The 19,582-nt window shown below is 38.9% G+C and overlaps 2 protein-coding genes across 4 annotated transcripts; both read left to right on the top strand.

Annotated features, from left to right (window-relative positions):
• Positions 1 to 241: 241 nt before the first annotated feature.
• On the top strand, positions 242 to 10,104 carry LOC133576554 (very long chain fatty acid elongase 4-like). Of its 2 annotated transcripts, none has more exons than XM_061929862.2 (7): positions 242 to 486; positions 2,475 to 2,557; positions 2,647 to 2,834; positions 2,933 to 3,013; positions 5,030 to 5,201; positions 5,506 to 5,633; positions 8,657 to 10,104. In XM_061929862.2, exons 2-7 carry the CDS (start codon positions 2,491 to 2,493, stop codon positions 8,939 to 8,941), a joined length of 921 nt encoding a protein of 306 aa, XP_061785846.1. In that variant the 5' UTR covers positions 242 to 486; positions 2,475 to 2,490; the 3' UTR covers positions 8,942 to 10,104. The 2 variants fall into 2 exon arrangements, with proteins under 2 accessions (XP_061785846.1, XP_061785845.1); XM_061929861.2 differs by having other exon boundaries at positions 2,472 to 2,557.
• Positions 8,899 to 18,844, top strand: LOC133576553 (uncharacterized). Of its 2 annotated transcripts, XM_061929858.2 has the most exons (12): positions 8,899 to 9,040; positions 15,714 to 15,800; positions 15,896 to 16,016; positions 16,104 to 16,244; positions 16,330 to 16,650; positions 16,748 to 16,950; positions 17,049 to 17,208; positions 17,332 to 17,438; positions 17,535 to 17,621; positions 18,401 to 18,466; positions 18,556 to 18,630; positions 18,736 to 18,844. In XM_061929858.2, exons 2-9 carry the CDS (start codon positions 15,714 to 15,716, stop codon positions 17,550 to 17,552), a joined length of 1,158 nt encoding a protein of 385 aa, XP_061785842.2. In that variant the 5' UTR covers positions 8,899 to 9,040; the 3' UTR covers positions 17,553 to 17,621; positions 18,401 to 18,466; positions 18,556 to 18,630; positions 18,736 to 18,844. The 2 variants fall into 2 exon arrangements, with proteins under 2 accessions (XP_061785842.2, XP_061785844.2); XM_061929860.2 differs by lacking the exons at positions 17,535 to 17,621; positions 18,401 to 18,466; positions 18,556 to 18,630; positions 18,736 to 18,844 and having other exon boundaries at positions 17,303 to 17,436.
• The last annotated feature ends 738 nt before the right edge of the window (positions 18,845 to 19,582 follow it).

The following is a 19,582-nucleotide window of genomic DNA, read 5'->3' as shown; positions in this document are numbered from 1 at the left end:
TCTAGTTCCGTGTGGCACCGTGGCACGTGAGCAACCTTAATGTCGACGGATTCTACACATGTCTGTGTTACAAACATATAACACTTTTGATACAAATTCAGATTAATTGTTATTGTATGTAGTAGAATTATAAAAGTTAATGAATACAATTTTTAAAAAGTAAACAGGCGTCTGCCACACGGGAGCAAGCGAATACTTTGCGCATGCGCAGTGGAGATCAGCTTCTCTTTGAGTAGACTGCGAGAAGATGAGGACGCTAAGCGGCCGGCTCGCACCTTCAGCCTCGCATGATTAGCCTCCCCTTTTAAACAGCGTACATCTAAGTCTGTTTGCCTTTTTTATATATATATATATATTGTATATGCAATTTTAATGTCGTTTAAGTGTGATCGAGGAGTTGTAGAGAGGGACGAGGTGTGACGCTTGGAAAAAGGAGCACGATCAATTGCACCGGATGTTATTAAACGCCTCATAAAGAGCAAGGAGGTAAGTATACGCTCCATCATTTTTCTTCCTGTGCTGTTTTGTGAGTATTGGTTCATATTTACAGTATGTAGTCGTATGGTGCGCAAAGCGCCCAATGTAGTTTACAATATAGTTATTATAGGGGTTCAACCCCGAAAGGGAAAAAGCGGTAAAAAATGGATGGATGGATGGGTGGATGATAGGGAGAATAACGTCAACAGTGAATTTAAGCAAAACTGTGATTTAATCCAATTATAACAATAGTTGATTTAATCTGCTGGAAGTGAACTGTTCAAATATAAACTATTTTTAGGTCACATAGCAAGACATACAGTAACATATTTTTGCTAGTTTTGAAACCGGAAATAGCCCAAAAAAGCATTTTCTCCCATCACCCAACAGCCAGCATTTGTACTTAGGCCTGCACGTCTAAACTCGTTGATCAATTGAATTTAAGCCTCTTGAGCGCTCCAACACAAACCTGCTGACACATGGGCTGTTGTCTTTTAGCGCGCCTCTTCTCCCATTTTTAAGTTTTGCATCCACCGTAAACATGTATATTCGCCATTGATTTAATTTAAAACGTGCGCTGGACTTTCTGATATTTGCCAGTTCTGTTGGAATTGGTTGGAATTGGGGGTTAAATCACCAAAAATTATTCCTGGGCGTGGCCACCTCTGCTGCTCACTGCTCCCCTCACCTCCCAGGGGGTGATCAAGGGTGATGGGTCAAATGCAGAGAATAATTTCGCCACACCTAGTGTGTGTGTGACAATCATTAGTACTTTAACTTTAACTAATTTAGTTGCAACAGCCCTGATAATTACACATTCATTATTGAAAGGACAACCGCTCTGGTCTGTGGGGTTAAATATAGATTAATAAACATTCACCTGCTGTTATCTAACATGCAATTATGCAACACTGCTTACTTTACTCAGGTGCACATCCCTCAGACCGATTTTAGTGATTATTTTAAGTCAATTGTCATTCAACCACAGTTAGTTTTGTCTAATATTCATACAGAATCAGTGAAAATTGACATACACTTGTCTGATACAAGGGTCCCCAAACTACGGCCTGTGGGCCGGATACGGCCTGCCAGCGTCCAAAATCCGTCCCGAGGGAAGTCCCAAGTTAAAAAAAAAAAAGAGGTTTTTTTTTAGTTATTATTTTTAAAAATCAATCAATCAATCAATCAATGTTTATTTATATAGCCCTAAATCACAAGTGTCTCAAAGGGCTGCACAAGCCACAACGACATCCTCGGTACAAAGCCCACATAAGGGCAAGGAAAAACTCACCCCAGTGGGACGTCGATGTGAATGACTATGAGAAACCTTGGAGAGGACCGCATATGTGGGTAACCCCCCCCCCCCCCCCCCCCCTAGAGGGGGGGGGGGGGGGGTTACCCACATAAAATCTGTCTTTTCTAATCAATTTTCTACCGCTTGTTACTCTCGGTGTCTCCTAACCGCCCAGGCAAATCATATTGTCTAAAAATGCATTTTCCCATCGATATGTGACGACAAGTGCGCGCTATTTCAGTCAATTAGTGCGTGTGGAATATATATACAGTATATATATGCATATAGCCCGGCCCCCGGCCAAATTGTTTTAACCCAATGTGGCCCCCGAGTCAAAAAGTTTGGGGACCCCTGGTCTAATGTGTAGACGTAGAGAGAAGGTATAAGTGTTTTTCCAAACAAACATTTTCACTCTCGCTCTTAAATCATTATACATAGTCTGAAATAAAATGATAAAAAGCAACATATAAAACATAACTACTAGTATTAATTGTCCAGGATGTACCCTGCCTTCTGCCCGAGTGCAGCTAGAATAGGCTCCAGCCCCCAGCGACCCTGAGAGGGACAAGCGGTAGAAAATGGATGGATGGACTATTATTTTTCCAGGCACACAAAATTTGTGGACCCCGGAGCTACTAATAGGACATAATATATGTGGTCTAAACTGCTTTTTTTTCTTAAACAATTGTTTCTGTCACAGTAGAATCAAGACCAAAGCCATGGAGGTTGTATTGCATATGGTGAACGACACAATAGAGTTTTACAAATGGAGCCTTACTATAGCAGGTGAGCGGCCATTTTAACCTACACAAAAGCACCCTATCAGAACATAAGTGTGTGTAATGTGTTTTTGTTTTGTTTTTTACTTCCTGCAGACAAGCGGGTGGAAACCTGGCCAATGATGTCATCACCCTTACCCACACTGGCCATCAGCAGCCTCTATCTGCTCTTCCTGTGGGCAGGGCCTCGATACATGCAGGGCCGTCATCCCTATACACTCAGAAAGACCCTGATAGTCTACAACTTCAGCATGGTGGTCCTAAACTTCTACATCGCCAAAGAGGTCAGAGCCACAGATACAATATATACACGACTCATTACATATTAATTTATAATTATTTCTTACAGCTCTACAAAAGTTAACTTTTGTCTCCTTATTAGCTCCTGCTTGGCTCAAGAGCAGCTGGGTACAGCTACCTCTGTCAACCTGTCAACTACTCTAACGACGTCAATGAAGTCAGGGTGAGATGTCGCCGCCTCTCTTAAACACACAAACATTCAAGCACATAAACAAGTTTGAGAGACCCCAAAGGGGAACTGCACTTGTTTTGGAATTTTATTCACAATCATGAAAGACATGAGGACAGATGGATTTTTTTTATGCATTGTAAATATCAAATAAATGTAAACAAAAGTCTGCTTACAGCATAGCCAATGGAAGGTCCTCTATTCCGCCCATAAAGTCCAATAAATAACCATTCAAAAAGCGCCAACAATACTCCATTTACATTTTGTGACTTGAATATTAACCAAGTATTAGTGATATTGTTATTACAAGCGCTAACACAGATGAACTATTTATAGCGGCGTCGTGATCATTACCGTGTGTCCCTATGTTTACATCATCGAGAGGTATGCTGTTTCCTCGATTCCCTGCTCCTTGGAAGTTGATTTTAGATCATAAATCATGCATCTCACCTGGAAAGTAGATGACTAAGGATGTAATCCGACAAGTTGTTACCCTTTAACAGCCATTGAGGATCCTGAACTGTTGAGAACAACACAAAAAGACGCTTGTCCATTCTACTGTATTTCCTCAAATAATGACCTCTCCTCTAATAGATGCCGTGTCTCAATTTATTAGTAAGTTGTCCACATGAAAAAAATAAGCACCTTCACAGGTCACAGACGCTATTGTTCACACACACAGACACACTAAGGATCTTACTGTGGGATCTGAGCCGAGGATGTTGTTTTGGCTTGTGCAGCCCTTTGAGACACTTGTGATTTATGGCTATATAAGTAAACTTTGATTGATTAATTGATTGATACTACGTTGTTGAACTCTGTTGCTAACCAAAACAGCAGCTCCTCCCGCGTGCACAATCAAAGACAGGAGTACATTATGGGGAGGTTAACTGAAGTCTAAATAGGAAACGTATCCGTTGACTTTAATTTTCTGAGTGCAATCCACTTTTCAAGTGACTATTTTTATTTCACCTTCAAAACACAAGTAACATAATTCTACGCAAAACAACAGCACCCAGGCATGAAGGTTTAAAAAACAAAAATGTATCTGCGCAGTGCAAAAGATGGTCTTGGCAATGCGTTTTATTTTTTTCTGTGTTGGGCCTCCATTTGTATTTTCTGGGAAGCTACATGACTTCATATTAACTCCACCCACATTGCGTCTGCCCAGCTTGCCTCTATTTTTGTTGTTTCTTTGCATGTTTTCCATTAAATATTTTGTATTCCATATTATTTTACCTGGTAATTTTACAAATAAAAGCCCCACCACCATACTTTACTCAAAAATGCGGTTGGGTAGTCACTATAAAAGAAAATATGGTGATTGCATACCAGTATATTTTGACTTGTCAGTGTAATATTGTCTACATTTTTAAGAGAACATTTACTAGGTGTAAAGGTTTTTTCTCAGGACAACAAAAGATACCGCAGGCTTAGCCAGAACCACCCTCGAGCTCCGCCCCCATCAGGCCATGCTCTTTCAGGGCAGCATTAGTTGAGGTTTAAGAGATACCACAGCACCATGGCTTAGAGAGAGCAACCATGTGTTATGATGTCATTGTCTCCTGCGCTCATAGGGCAGTGGGAGGGGGGAGCAGAAATGAATGTGTCATAACACATGCATAACAGAGTGCTAATGTAATATTAAATTGCCTCATTTATTTATAATTGCTTTTTAAAACTGCTCAAAAACATGTCATACCCAACGAAATACAAGATTTAAACAGTAAGCATCCACTGTTCATGTTTCACTTACCATTAGGACTGACCGTGAAACCTGAGCATACATTTATTAAAATATTTATGTGTATTAGTATTGATTACATTTGTCTGGGATAGGTATACATGAGCTGCCCTGCTTCTTTAATTTTAAGAGCCATTAAACAAATGACACAGAATTCTGCATTAATTTGTTTAAATGGAGTGAACTCATTAGGATGCTTTTAAAGTACTCAACAGTATAGGCGTTTACACACTTGTATTCACTCACCTCTACTGTTCCATCTTTAGATAGCTTCAGCTCTTTGGTGGTACTACATATCCAAAGGAGTGGAGTTCCTGGATACTGTCTTCTTTATCCTGAGGAAGAAATTCAACCAGGTCAGCTTCCTCCATGTGTACCACCACTGCACCATGTTCATCCTCTGGTGGATCGGCATCAAGTGGGTCCCTGGTGGGCAAGGTGAGATGAGGGGAAAGTTTATTTGCTCAGACATGTTGTGTGAATTCTGAGGGATGATGTTAAAGTGAAAGTTATTTGAGGAATAACGTGAAAATTCTTAAGAAACAGATAAATATGCTCCCTAGTGGCTGTAAGCGGAACAGGGATGACATTGTCGCAATCTGAATGGATGCTACACTCTTCTGATGATTACTTGGGGTTCAAAATGACAGAATCAATAACAGCTTGGATGGTGAATCTCCCGGCATTCACGCAATGAATCACATCAAAAATTTAGTAATCCATGTTTTTCCCCCCCACACAGCTTTCTTCGGAGCAACGATCAACTCTGGCATCCATGTCATCATGTACGGCTATTATGGTCTGGCTGCACTGGGACCTCAAATGCAGAAGTACCTCTGGTGGAAGAAGTACCTCACCATTATGCAGATGGTGGGTATTAATTCACCAACTAGTAACAACAATAGAACGTGTAAAGCAAATGGGTTTAGATTTCTCATTGGAAATAATTGAAATAATCTGTTCCAGGGTCAAACTGTCACCATCTTCTTCTCTACAGGCAATGTTTTGAATACCATTTTAAAATTCTTAATAATCATACAAGTGTAAACAGGAAAAACAATTAGCAACTGCTGAAACAATAAAACGAGGATGGTGTATGTGGGGGTGTCTAAAGTACAGCCTGGCCCGCGTGTCGCAGATTTTTATTTATTTTTTAACATTCTCAACTGTCAATAATGGATGTGAATCTTACAACAATGATTCAATTTGATTCCAATTATTAGAGTGACGATTTGATTCAGAGTCAAATTGTAGGGGTGCTGAAAAAAAATAATTCACATCTGAATCACGATTCTTATTATTCCAATTCTATACTGATTCATAATTTTCAAAAATCAAATTTTTTTTTTTTTAGGAATCGATTTTTAAAACTACGTTTTTTTGGCCATCTCCTTGCCTACTCGCTGCACGTGTAGGTCATACGTCAGCTGCCAAGAGGGCCTTTTGTTACCTCAGGCATGTGATCTGAACTTAATGAAAAAGACTGAAAATAAGCCGTGGGTCTGGAGGCCATAGGTCCCCAGCCAGGTCTAGAGCGGTGCCCTGGTTGGGGCTCCTGGTTTTTCAGCAATTGAACATACAAAAATTAGCACAAAAAAAAGCAGCATTTAAAATATTTTTGTTTTTAAAGAATTGAAAAATTATAAACAGAGTTTACATAGCCCATTCATTCAAATTAATCACTATGTCTGTTTCAGTCACTATGTTATTTAGTCACTACAGTAATTACAACTTGTGTTCACATCCACAGGAACCACATGGGTTAGCCTACTCTATACAGTATTTACAACCTTACTAGTGTTTACTTCACAGCCACAGGTGGTTCATCCAGTTATTTCCACATTCATTTGTTTTAATCACACATTACTTTGGCATTTTTGCTTTGATGGCTCTAACATGAGCCTTCCTGGTAAATTCCTGAGAAGCTTGCATTTTCCTTTTTGTTTCTGCTTTAGTGGATTCTGCCTTGGATTTTATAACCAATTTCTGTGTCTGACTCCCTCTCCACTTCTAACTGCTACAAATGCAAAAGAGTACAAACAATGTTTATTCTATTAGCTAACTTCCTTCATCTGAATAGCCATTTGTGATTTATAGCATGAACTAACAAATATCTTGCAGTCATGCTGTTTATGTTTCAAAATGATTCAACTATTCAATGTCAAAATATAAACAGTAGAAATAATGAACAAAATGTCAGCTACTGTCTTGTTCTAAAAAAACAATGAAAATTAAATTTAGCATTTGGACAGGCTATACTGTAGCAAAAGTCATCACATGTCTACATGGTAAACAACTAAAATGAATGTGTTGGGCATTGTTTTATCCAGACGCATACATTTGTCCAAATGTGGCCAAGTAGACGCACTGTGGGTTTCCTGGACGGGGTCCACATCGCTAAAAGAAAAATCTAAGGAAGATAATCCCTCTGCCATCTTCCACTTAATATATAAATCACCCGCTTGAATATTCCCTCTTCTCTTCTCCGATTCTCTCGTCGTCATTTGGGATGTGCGTGTCTGTTGTGATTTCCCTTCCTGGTTCGATGACCCGCCCTATCTTGCCTCTCATTGGCCTGTCCATAATGTTTTGCCCTAATCTTAACCAATCCTGACTCATCATAGTAAACCATCCAACCAATCATGGATTTTCTTATACGTAAACCAATCAATCATCATTGATATTTCCCGTAAATTTTGTCCCCTGCCCGTGGAGTTGTTTCGCTACGTAGCTTCGATTTTTAAGTTAATAATTTTTAATGGAAGACCATAGTTTTTACCACTGGATTATCAGAAAGTTTATTCATTACAGGAAAACCGTAGTTGTTGGCAGGTATGGCAAAGAGACGGATCAATATTTTCACACACAGTGTAGGTCTGAAAAAATTAAGAAAAGCGGAAAATATTTTTTTATATTTTTACAGAGATATAAAAATGACGGATTTCCGACTATAGACGGAAAATCACATGCCTGGTTACCTGTGATCTGTTTAACGTTTTACTATACTGTGAGAATCGGTTTGAATCTAGAATTGATTCTGAATCGAATCGTCACTCCAAAAAATATATTCTGAATCGAATCATCAACTCTTCTCAGACTCCATGATTACATCCCTGAGGCCAGAACATCACCATCACAATATGCTTTCCCAGGCCTGCTTTGGTCAGGCTTAATCACCTTAGTAGTGCCGTCGGCCTCTTCCGCTCAACTATGTGCAAATGGGGTATGGCTTCATCTGCGGCGAGTGAGTGTGATGCAGATGAGCAACCTGCAGACCACATCATAACATCTTGTCCCATATACCGCCATCCTAATGGGAATCATGGTCTGGCAGCTGTGGACGAGAGCTTGGTCAGTTGGCTGTTAAACACTTGCCCTGCTGTATAGTTGTTACACCTCTAATCAACATCTTTATCCAAACGAAGAAGATCAACCCAAAAAAAATCGAATCCTGAGTTGTTATAAGATTCACAGCCATAATAAATTATGATAAAACCTATAAAAAAAACAAGTGAGAGGTTACAAAAGCTCCTCTTGCTTCTTGAAAATTATGAATCAATTTAGGACAGTAATTAAAAAAAAAAAAAAAAATCACGATTCGAATGTGAGTTTGATATTTTACTAAGTTAACTTATATAAAACAAAAACTGGTTTATCGTCACTGAATTGAGGAGGTATGCTGAGATCTCACATTATGCAGATTGGCACTCAAATTGTTCCACCAAATTTTGTCAGAATTCCAAATTGTACCATCTCAGGAGCATTTGACTTTACAGGTTCCACCATAACTCATAAACTAATTAAACCAACCCCGAGCAGCAAAGTGATTGTATACCAGCTCATTTTAAAAATAGGTTCAAATATGTTGCTAAAATTGCTTAATATTCCATTAGATCCAGTTCCACGTGACCATTGGACACGCCGGCCACTCCCTCTACACAGGCTGCCCCTTCCCCAACTGGATGCAGTGGGCTCTGATTGGCTACGCCGTCACCTTCATCATCCTCTTTGCCAACTTCTACTATCACGCGTACCGACGCAAACCCTCCCATGCGAACAGGGGGGTAAACCCCGTCACCAATGGCATCTCCAAGGCCACCAACGGCCACAGCCAGGCGGAGGAGGTGCAGGACAACGGCAAGAGGCAAAAGGGCAAGGGCCGGGTGAAAAGGGAGTAACGGACTAAGGACGGCTTGCTCGGGAGACAAACCAGAAGACAGTTTTCACGACCCAGAGATGGAAGAGAAGAGGGGTGGGTAGATGAGGAGGAAAACCAGGTGAGCGCAGTGCAAATGAACGCATTGTGGCCGAATGGGGTATTGACGGGAAGACAGTTGCTATTGGTTGTCTTTCATCACTGTTTTCATTTAAAAGCAAGCAAAGCAAACATGCTAAACACGTAGGCTTCATGTGTCCAACATGTTTTTTTGGACCAAGTCACACCCGGAATATTGTTGAAGCACGCACCAAACAAATTTTACCTCCAAGTTTTCTTACACTGGAGCCCAGTCATGTTTTTCTTTGCAAGCTTCCATAGTCTTAAATAATTCTGCTTTTATTTATTTATTGTGAATTTATAGCCCTTTGACTGAGTTTAATTTAATGAATTACACGGACACGTGCTGAGGTTTTTCCTATGGAAGAGCTTTTGTTTACACAGTTGTTGCTATCCAATAAAAAGCTTGTGAGTCCAGGTTTTTATTTAAAAAAATGGGTGATTAAAAACTTGGAGATACACGTTTTTCATTGGACAGCCATTATATTTAGTAATAAAAAAGGCACTCCATTTACTTTATTTTGTTTCCCAGAGTCCAACATTGGGTTTAATCTTTAGAAGGGGATTTCAACGTGTAAGGCGGTCTCTAGAAGACTTTACAGGAGACACAGAGGCTTGAAAAAAAATCAAGAAAAACAAATTTGTCAAATCTCTCAAATCAATTTTGTTTTGGAGGGAAATTAATTGATTTTTAGTTCTTAGAGTGAGTGAGTTAATGGAGTCGGTTGAGCTGGAAACTCCACAAAGTATTCTCAAAAAAATCAGTTTTTTGGGGGAAAGGGGAGGCCCCAACCATAATATATTTTTTGAGGGGAGGCTCACTGTGCCACACTTGGAAAACCTTCAGTTGACAGCAGTAGCTTTGGCTGTCACTGTGCTGCACTGAATCTTAGTTAGTTTTTCAATTTTAAAAACGGTCAGGGAAGGGGACAGTAGTTGTTGTTGTTTTTTTTAGCGTTTGTTTTTTTCTTGCGTATTTGGCAACTTATTTTTGAGGGTCTCCTTTTTTTTTGCTGTGCGATGTAGCCGGAAATAAAGAGATCGATTGTCTTCTTACTGCCACCATGTAAGGTCTCCCTTTTTTAATGAAAACAAACCGTAAAACTGTTGCCGCACATACATGTTATATAGAAGAATGACAGCATTCGTATAGTTTGTGTATCCATCTGTGTGTCAGTTACTAACAACGACAACATCTTATTATCGCCCTTTATGCTCATGAAGACAATTTGTAGTGCAAGAGAGGCAGCAGCGCTAGTCTGTCATTGACCTGTCCAGACAGATCTGCCCTAATCTTTCGGAGCAAATTGGCTTTAGCTCCAAAAGAGCTTACTTCCGCGTCAGTTCACGGGCTGCCTGAGAAAGCAGGTCATTGGAGAAGAAGGCTTCATACTATTACAACACATATGTGCATCAGTATAGTGATATCTTACATGACGATGTGTACATTTTACTAAAAATCAGCAGTGATATATTACATGTACAATAATGTGTGCATTATATTTAAAATCAGAGCACACTTACATTTAGGAGAATGCTGTTTTAATGTTTGAAATCAAAACCTGTTAGTAAATAATGTGTAATAAGGTTAAAAACATGAGATAATGTTGCACATGAATGTATGTGTACTAGACATAAGTGATTCACAGTCAGGAAATCACAGGCCAACCACAGCAAACATTTCCTGTAATCCATTTTACAAAAAAATTATCAAATCTAAAAATGTATTAATCTATATTTAAGTCTTAAACTACTACTAGTAACATATGCTAGCACTTTAATAATGGGTTGGTTTTATTCATTGTATATAATTTGAAGCAGAGGAAAAGCAACAAGTTCAACATTCAATATCTATTGCTCAGAAAAATATTTTTACTGTTTTTTATGTGTTAACTTCAGCACTTGATAGGGACTGGATATCTTAATTTAGTACATAAAACAGACTGCATCTTTTTAAGTCTGTTAAAAACAACCAATTACTTTATAAAGTCCCTTTTTTGTTTATATATGTATCTTTACAATAATGTAATGAATTTAAATGAAAATATCTCAAGTTGTGGGCTGTTCTCCGCATTTTAGTTGAGATTAAAAAAGAGATTAATTGTATTATTTACAGACCATGATTAACAAATCGCTAATTTTTTGTAATCACTTGACAGCACTACAAAAAATATAGTTTAACTAATGTTTATTATTGTACACCATGACCTTTTGTGGGTTAACATGCCCTCTGAAGGTTTATTTGTTATTAGAACTACCTACTGGGTTGCCCATCCCTGCAATCAGGCTCATTTGAAAGGTTATACAATTTCAAGTTCAAACCCCATTTTCCCGAAAAACACATCTCTGATGTCTCATGCAAACCTAAGATATTGACGCATCAACTCGGTGAGCATCTTAAGGATTAGCTGTGAAAGTACATTTCGCTGTTACTTAAGCTTTATGTGTGAATGAGGAAAAAATGTGACGATGGCCATAGACTAGGAAATACCGCGATACAATCTCTGTTCTGCTCAGTACAACAAGGCTTTAGCTACTCCAATAATCAAAGTACAAGAATGGAATGTATATTGCAAAATCAGCTGTGTTTAGTGTAATTGATGTGAAGAAAGTAGACTCACTTTCCCGGTACATGCCTCTATGCCTGTCACATGTTAGACTTAGACATACTTTATTGATCCACAAGGGAAATTGTTGTACACAGTAGCTCAGTTACGAAGGATGGAAAGAGTAAGGCTGGAAAGGATAATGCAGGTATAAAGTAGACTAAAAATGTACCATAGTAGCAATATAAATATAACATATGTAATATTTACATATTACATATACAATATATAATGGTTTGGATTGAAAGCTGTGCACATAATGCATTGTTAATAAGTTTTAACCTGTTTTACACTTATTTGAATAGCAAAGCATGTAAAAAAAAAAGTGTACATCAAAGGGGTTAGTAGTTTATTTTGATTTGTATGATAAAAGATTTATGCTTACATTAAAGTTACAGAGAACGTTACTTAATGGAACCGTTGCTTCAGTTTGACTCTGGAACTGACTATTTCCATTTTGGTAACTTCTAAAATTGAGATTGTGTTTGAACTTTAAGATCATACTGTACTTCTTGTCCTGATGCACTCTCCCTGACTCTTAGCTTCAGAGTAAAGGGTGTACTCCAGCCACTGAAGTGTGGATCGTATGAGCGGAGAGAGGTGTATTTGTCCTCCTTGGGGGCAAAGAGGATGTAAGCCAAGGATTAAAGGGATTCTAAAAGGGCCAAGCCTTGTCAATCAAAGGCTTTTAGCACAGCGTCACAATAACCTGCATGCCACCTCCTACAGAAAGGTGCACACACTTAAAACTGTCACACAAAATGGTGCTGCTTGAGTCAAACTCAAAGCCCACTTGTTGCAAGTTTAATACAACGCAAATGTCTACTATAGTATTCGCATTCTTCCACAAACTGTTGGAGGGTAAAGGGTCGCCTGAAGAGGGTTTAGCCTTGCAAACCCAACCCGCCTCTCGCTCATCTCATTAGCAAAGGAGTTCATTCTCTCCTGGCACATTAGAAACAGTCATCTTTTTTACTCACCCTCCTCCTGAGTGGAATTTTAATCTGTGTTGTGTGTGCACTGCGCCCTCTGCTGGATACAGAATTAGTCGCGGAATTCTGGGAACAAAGTAAAGTTTTAGGAGGAAATTAAAGCAAAATAAATGTGTGTGACTGGAAAAGTTTACAACAGTACAGTTACAAAGTGTCGTACTAAAGCTAAAGCTAGTACACCCGAACGAAAACAAAGCTACATCACAAAAGGTTTATAAAACATAACACACGGATTGAGTATAGTTTCAACAATATAACGTGTAACAAGCAACCACTCTATAGTGGCCTATATTTAACATAATTTGACAACTGGACACCTTTTTGGCAAACTTTCAAACCGGACACATTAGGTCGCCATCTTGAAACCTTTTTACGGCATGCCGTCAGTGTCAAAATATATGTGTCGTTAATCGAAATATGTATTTTTAACTCACAACCCAGGTAACACCTAACGTTAGCGTAACGTTACTGTATGGTTCTCGTTTGGTTATGCAAGATGAGAACATTCTAAGAACATTCTCAGAACATATCAAAACCTATGACACACAAAATATTTGCCTGCAATGGAAACAGCGACCGTTAGGCTTTTCAAAGTGTTTTTTTTTCGCAAATTTACTTTATATACATTGTGTAGTAACGTTTCCCTATGTTCCGCGAACGTGTTGTGTTTTTCGAGTAATCTGACGCGCATGCTGAGCACGGAAGCTTCTACGCATGCGCGTAGAATCTTCCCTAAGACAAAGAGGACTATACCTTCCCTAAGACAAAGAGGACTATACCAAGCTCGACGACACACGCTCGACAACGCTGCAAATTCCAGAATCCCGATAAATCAGGCAATTGCATTGATCACATGTAAGTAGATAGAAAGAGTGAAATACGAAGCACATTTTTGTGTAACAATTTCTACCCTACATGATTAATTTCAGACCATTTTACGGTTTTAGCGTTGTGTCAATTGCGCGCCATGCTCAACTGCCGTGCGGCACCATATAAACTAGCATGCATTTCTCATGCATATTGGCTGTTATATAGTTTCCAAATACCAACGAATGACTTCTGAAGAAGGGTGGATCTATCTGTAGCCTAGTTAAACAATAATTTGCCCGGGCATTGTCATATTTTGAGTCACGAATGTTGCCTGAACGTTCCGTTAAACATTATCACAATTTCAGAAGGGTTAAAACCATTAAAAATCAGTTCCCAGTGGCTTATTTTATTTTTCAAAGTTTTTTTCAAAATTTTACCCATTACGCAATATCCCTAAAACATTTTTACATACACCCGTCCATTTTCCTGTGACGTCACAATACAAACAAACATGGCGGATAGAACAGCAAGATATAGCGACATTAGCTCGGATTCAGACTCGGATTTCAGGGGCTTAAGTGATTCAACAGATTACGAATGTATTGAAACTGATGGTTGTAGTGTGGAGGCAGGTAGCGAAAACGAAATTGAAGAAGAAACTGAAGCTATTGAGCATTGCCAACCTTGAGACCTCCGATTTCGGGAGGTGGGGGGTGGGGCGGGGCGTGGTTAAGAGGGGAGGAGTATTGTCAGCTAGAATTCACCAAGTCAAGTATTTCATACATATTATATATATATATATATATATATATACACACATATATATATATATATATATATATATATATATATATATATATATATATATATATATATATATATATATATATATATATATATATATATATATATATATATCTACATCCTGAAAATATGCAAACAAAACTGTGTTTAGATAACTGATACTTCAAACTTGCATAAATAAATATTAAGGAATATAACATAACTTGGCTTCTGAGAGTTTCAAAATGTAATGAATAAAATGCTAAAGTTGTTGATAAACAAGCTATTATTTTAATAATTAAATATGGTCATTTTAAATGAATTATTATGATAATTTAAAATCAATTATTTCAAATGTGTTTATTTTAATGTATAATTCTATGGCTGGAGTCACAAAAAAAATACAAATAAAAATACAATTAATTTTGATGTTTTTTGCAAAATATAGTAAAAATGTGGGCAACCCATTTTCCTTGTTTTTTTGTTTTTTTATAGAATAAACAACACAATGAAGTTTCAACAGAGGGCTTATAAGCGTAGATGGGCTGCCACAACTAGGCATTTGAAGAAGCAATGCCGACAGTCAACTTTAGAATTAGAGAGTGATGATAGCGAGCAAGAGAATGACACGACAATCTTTACAACTCCAGAAACAGTGACAACCCTTCAGTACATGGATGCTGCGGAGACTGCTTCTTGCACTGCCGCGGGTGCTGACAATGCCACCTACAGTGGCCCTGATAGTGATGAGCCTGATGAAAATGATGCTGATTGGAGACTAATCGACCATCATGTCACCTTGTCATCTGATTCAGAAAATGAGAGTGATAGTGACTGCTTTGACGATAATTTGAGGTTGTGGGCAACCGAATATCATGTCAAACATAATGCATTGGACAGCCTTTTGAAGCTACTCAAGAAATCGGGCCACCCTGATTTACCCAGCACTGCACGCACCATACTGAACACAGCTAGAGATGTGGACACACAGGTTAAATCTGGAATGGAATATTACTACTTAGGACTGGGCAGTGAACTACTAAAACATTTCAAGATGTACCCGCTGCACAAGAGGACTCAAGTCAATGCACTCGAAATATCGTTGAACATAGACGGCCTGCCACTATTCAGAAGTTCTATGAACGTCCTGAAGCTCTCTTCATTGAACCCTGTGACTCTAGGGTCCTTAGAGTGTACAGAGGACATAGGAGGTACACACGCATGCGAGTCCTTTCGGCAGAACGCCTCAGAACCAGTGCCATCAAACTGGACGAAGATGAAACGGGGCATAGCATATTCATGGGGATACTGCATGAATTTTGAACAGATCAATAACCAGTAGTAAGTAGTAAAAGGTCTGCTTGGAGCATGTCTAACCAGAAGAGTGTGTGCAGACTAAGAATAACTGACTAACTGTATCAGGATTTATAAATAACTCTTTGATGCAGTATTGAAATGGTAATATTATCTGATTGTTTTCCAGATGGCTCCTTCGTATGTGGTCGTTGAGCTCCTTGGTGAACGTTCAGTCGCTGTTGTCCCAACCATATGGACAAAAGATGATGGAAAGGTTATTACTTTTTCTGAAAAGTACTGTGCTTGGCATAATATTGTAGCTTATTATTAATTATGTCATTCATCATGACTGAATTATTTTATCTTCAGAATACCTTCTGCTATTGGCCAAAGCCAAATCCTACCCACTCCAGAATCCGGAGAGCTGAGATTCCTGACAAAGAAGTCTGGGATAGGCTACCAATTCGGGTTTTCAGGAAAACATTGACTGGTAAGGGAATATTGTCAAAGTCATATCATGTATATCTTAAACAACATAATTCATATTGAGTCATCAGCATACTTTTAAATTTTGCAGAAGACTTTGACAAGGCCCTTCAATATGAAAAACAAGCTGAAATGTTTTCGAGCCCAGAGGAAGAAGAAATATCAACCAAACGGAGTCACATCACCCCTGAACGTTGTAGAAACGATGAGGAAGATGTGTTTGATGCTGACGGTTAGTCACTTTTCAAAGACTGTTTACTTACAATACTCAAACACTACTTAGTGGTGCATAAATTTTATTGTCTTTGTTGGTTTAGACGAAGAGGAAATTCGGCCAAAAAAGAAGTGCAGAAAAGAGAAATCACAGATCCTCATCCAGGCACCCCCACTGCCAGTGCTCCCACCATTGAACTTTCCAATCTCCAGCAAGTACCAGACCACTTCAGCCAGTACCAGCCAATACTACACCACTCCAAGGCATCCAGGCCGACCTCACAGCCCAGCGAGAAGCAGCACTTACAGGCTCAGTCCAGACAGGAATCATGCATCTAGCTCAAGCCAGTACCAAACCACTCCAGCCAGTATGAGTCAGTACCAGACCACTCCAAGAAGCAGCAGGAATGCCCTTGAAAGTGAACGTTAGTTGGCTTTTTAACTGTTGATAGGTGGTGTTAAACAGGCTGTTACAACGGGCAGTAATACGAATTACCTCTTTGACTTTTGTTGTCTTTGCAGTTTTCCAGTTAAACATGAAAGTTCAAAAACTAGTTGAGAACCAGGGAGAACTGATGCGCATGCTGAGAGGGCTGGCAGGACAGTCTGTGGGGCCAGAAGCTGTGGATGTTCAAGATCTCATTGAGAAGCCTTTCGAGACTCTTGAGCAGCTTAAGACCTTCAGTGAACAGCTCGACACTGATCTTCTGCTCAGAAAGCAGCTGGTAATTAGTTTTAATTCCCCATTGCAAAATTATTTTGTTTAGTTATCAAAAAACATGTTCTAATCAAGTACAATATTGTTGTTTATTTATTTGTATAGGTGAAAGCTCTTACTGCTCTTGGTGGGCAGAATTTGGCAGACACAGTGAGGACAATGCTGAGGAAAATTGCCACAAACAAAGTCCTGGAGCAGCTTGGTCTCCGTGGAAAGACAGGCAAAGTGGCATTTGAGGACTTGCCCTTTTACAGAATAATAATAAGTAAGTGTTAATAATAGGTTTGCATCTTTGAACATGTTGCATGTATGCTCACAAGGTCGATCTAGCTGTTATTATTACGGTATTTATTCTAAAGGGAATTCTAAATTGTGCTGGTGATTCCAGAGGCATGCAGGGGTGTTCACAAACAGACGACCACAGCTGAAGTAGATTGTGAGCTTGGAGAGGTCCTGAAACTGGCCACTTTTCGAAAGGGAGGTTCAAAGTTTGAGGTACGGAGAATTATGATAAGATATCCCAATTTTGAATTCCATTTTATTGAAGTTCCACTGCATGTCTTTTAAATTTGCAATTATAACTACTTGCAGGAGAAGAGGAGGAATTAAGAGGAAGTGACGGCGAAGAAGGGCAAAGGGAGGTGTACAAAGGAAATGGACAGTGAGATGAGTGACCAGGTAAATGATAAAGTAATTATGCCAATGTTTTAAATCAATTCATGAAGATCCCAGTTCTGTGTTGAATTTGCAATTATAAACACTCGATTGTATTGTACATATGTCCCGGCAAGAAATCTGCGTTCAAAGAACTCCGGCTTATTATTGATACCCAGAGCCCAAAAAAAGTCTGCGGGCTATAGAGCGTTTTCTATTCAGGCTCCAGTACTATGGAATGCCCTCCCGGTAACAATTAGAGATGCTACCTCAGTAGAAGCATTTAAGTCCCATCTTAAAACTCATTTGTATACTCTAGCCTTTAAATAGACCCCCCTTTTAGACCAGTTGATCTGCCGTTTCTTTTCTTTTCTCCTCTGCTCCCCTTTTCCTTGGGGGGGGCACAGGTCCGGTGGCCATGGATGAAGTGCTGGCTGTCCAGAGTCGGGACCCGTGGTGGACCGCTTGCCTGTGCATCGGCTGGGAACATCTCTGCGCTGCTGACCCGTCTCCGCTCGGGATGTGTACAAAGGAATAGGACAGTGATATGAGTGACCAGGTAAATGATAAAGTAATTATGCCAATGTTTTAAATCAATTCATGAAGATCCCAGTTCTGTGTTGAATTTGCAATTATAAACACTTGCAGGAAGCGACGGCGAAGAAGGGCAAAGGGAGGTGTACAAAGGAATAGGACAGTGATATGAGTGACCAGGTAAATGATAAAGTAATTATGCCAATGTTTTAAATCAATTCATGAAGATCTCAGTTCTGTGTTGAATTTGCAATTATAAACACTTGCAGGAAGCGACGGCGAAGAAGGGCAAAGGGAGGTGTACAAAGGGAATGGACAGTGAGATGAGTGACCAGGTAAATGATAAAGTAATTATGCCAATGTTTTAATTCAATTCATAAAGATCCCAGTTCTGTGTTGAATTTGCAATTATAAATACTTGCAGGAAGTGAAGAAGAAGAAAACAGGGAAAGGGAAAAGAACCAAGCAAACGCCAGTGAGACCAGTGAGCATTGAGCAGGTAAACAAGGAGTAAATTATGCCATGTTTTAATTGAATTCAATTCATCTACATTCCAGTGCTGTCTTTGTTGTATTTGTGAATACCTATAATTATTTACTTCCAGGAAGAGAACCAACAAGAAGGGGCAGGAGTACACTGACGCGCACGACCAAGACCACAGCATTCCATTTCTATTGTATTATAATTATCACTAATAAAGAATTATTGTTGAATTTTCTGTTTGAGTGTCAGTCCTGACAAGATAGATAGCACAAAAACAGACGTAAATACCACTGCATTCCATTTCTATTGTATTATAATTATCACTAATAAAGAATTATTGTTGAATTTTCTGTTTGTTATAGTCCTGACAATATAGCACAAAAACAGACCTAAATACCACTGCATTCCATTTCTATTGTATTATAATTATCACTAATAAAGAATTATTGTTGAATTTTGTGTTTGAGTGTTAGTCCTGACAATATAGAGCAAAAACAGACGAAAATAGCATGTTCCTAAACAGTTCCCTAAACGTTCTTGCCAAACGTTCTTGGCTAACATTCTGCTAACCAAGCAAGAACTCCACAACCTAACGTTCTTTGAACGTTACAAACTAACGTTCCCATAACAATGCCACTACGTTCTCCTAACGTTCTCATAACGTTCGCGTGTTACCTGGGAAAACGTTGAAATATGCTGTCCAAAATTGCACCTGTTTGAAAATATTGCTGTTACTATAATTTATGCGCGTATACGTTAACTCAACTAAACTGTTTACTCCAGTGACGTGTGGTGAACTGAACACCAGGTGAGACATAGATACTTAAGGTTTTTTTTTCTTCCATTTCTTTTACTTAAATTCATATGTGCAGCTCTAATAATTGTTGATTTAGGTTGCACATTAGAGTAACAGGAAAAATAAGGGAGTAATTCGCTTTCATAAAAACGTTATCATAATGATATTATGA

Source organism: Nerophis lumbriciformis, linkage group LG34 (assembly GCF_033978685.3).
Source record: "Nerophis lumbriciformis linkage group LG34, RoL_Nlum_v2.1, whole genome shotgun sequence".
NCBI lineage: Eukaryota > Metazoa > Chordata > Actinopteri > Syngnathiformes > Syngnathidae > Nerophis > Nerophis lumbriciformis.
Note: the sequence above shows the minus strand (reverse complement) of the source record. Positions and strands in the feature narration are given on the sequence as shown.

Bases quoted from the DNA above. Each gene is read 5' to 3' on its own strand.
- LOC133576553 (XM_061929858.2), top strand. From the start codon at position 15,714: ATGGCTCCTTCGTATGTGGTCGTTGAGCTCCTTGGTGAACGTTCAGTC. The intron at 16,017-16,103 runs GTAAGGGAATAT...TAAATTTTGCAG, and splicing joins TTTCAGGAAAACATTGACTG to AAGACTTTGACAAGGCCCTT. The intron at 17,209-17,331 runs GTAAGTGTTAAT...TGGTGATTCCAG, and splicing joins CTTTTACAGAATAATAATAA to AGGCATGCAGGGGTGTTCAC.
- LOC133576554 (XM_061929862.2), top strand. From the start codon at position 2,491: ATGGAGGTTGTATTGCATATGGTGAACGACACAATAGAGTTTTACAAA. The intron at 5,202-5,505 runs GTGAGATGAGGG...CCCCCCACACAG, and splicing joins GTGGGTCCCTGGTGGGCAAG to CTTTCTTCGGAGCAACGATC. The intron at 5,634-8,656 runs GTGGGTATTAAT...ATATTCCATTAG, and splicing joins ACCTCACCATTATGCAGATG to ATCCAGTTCCACGTGACCAT.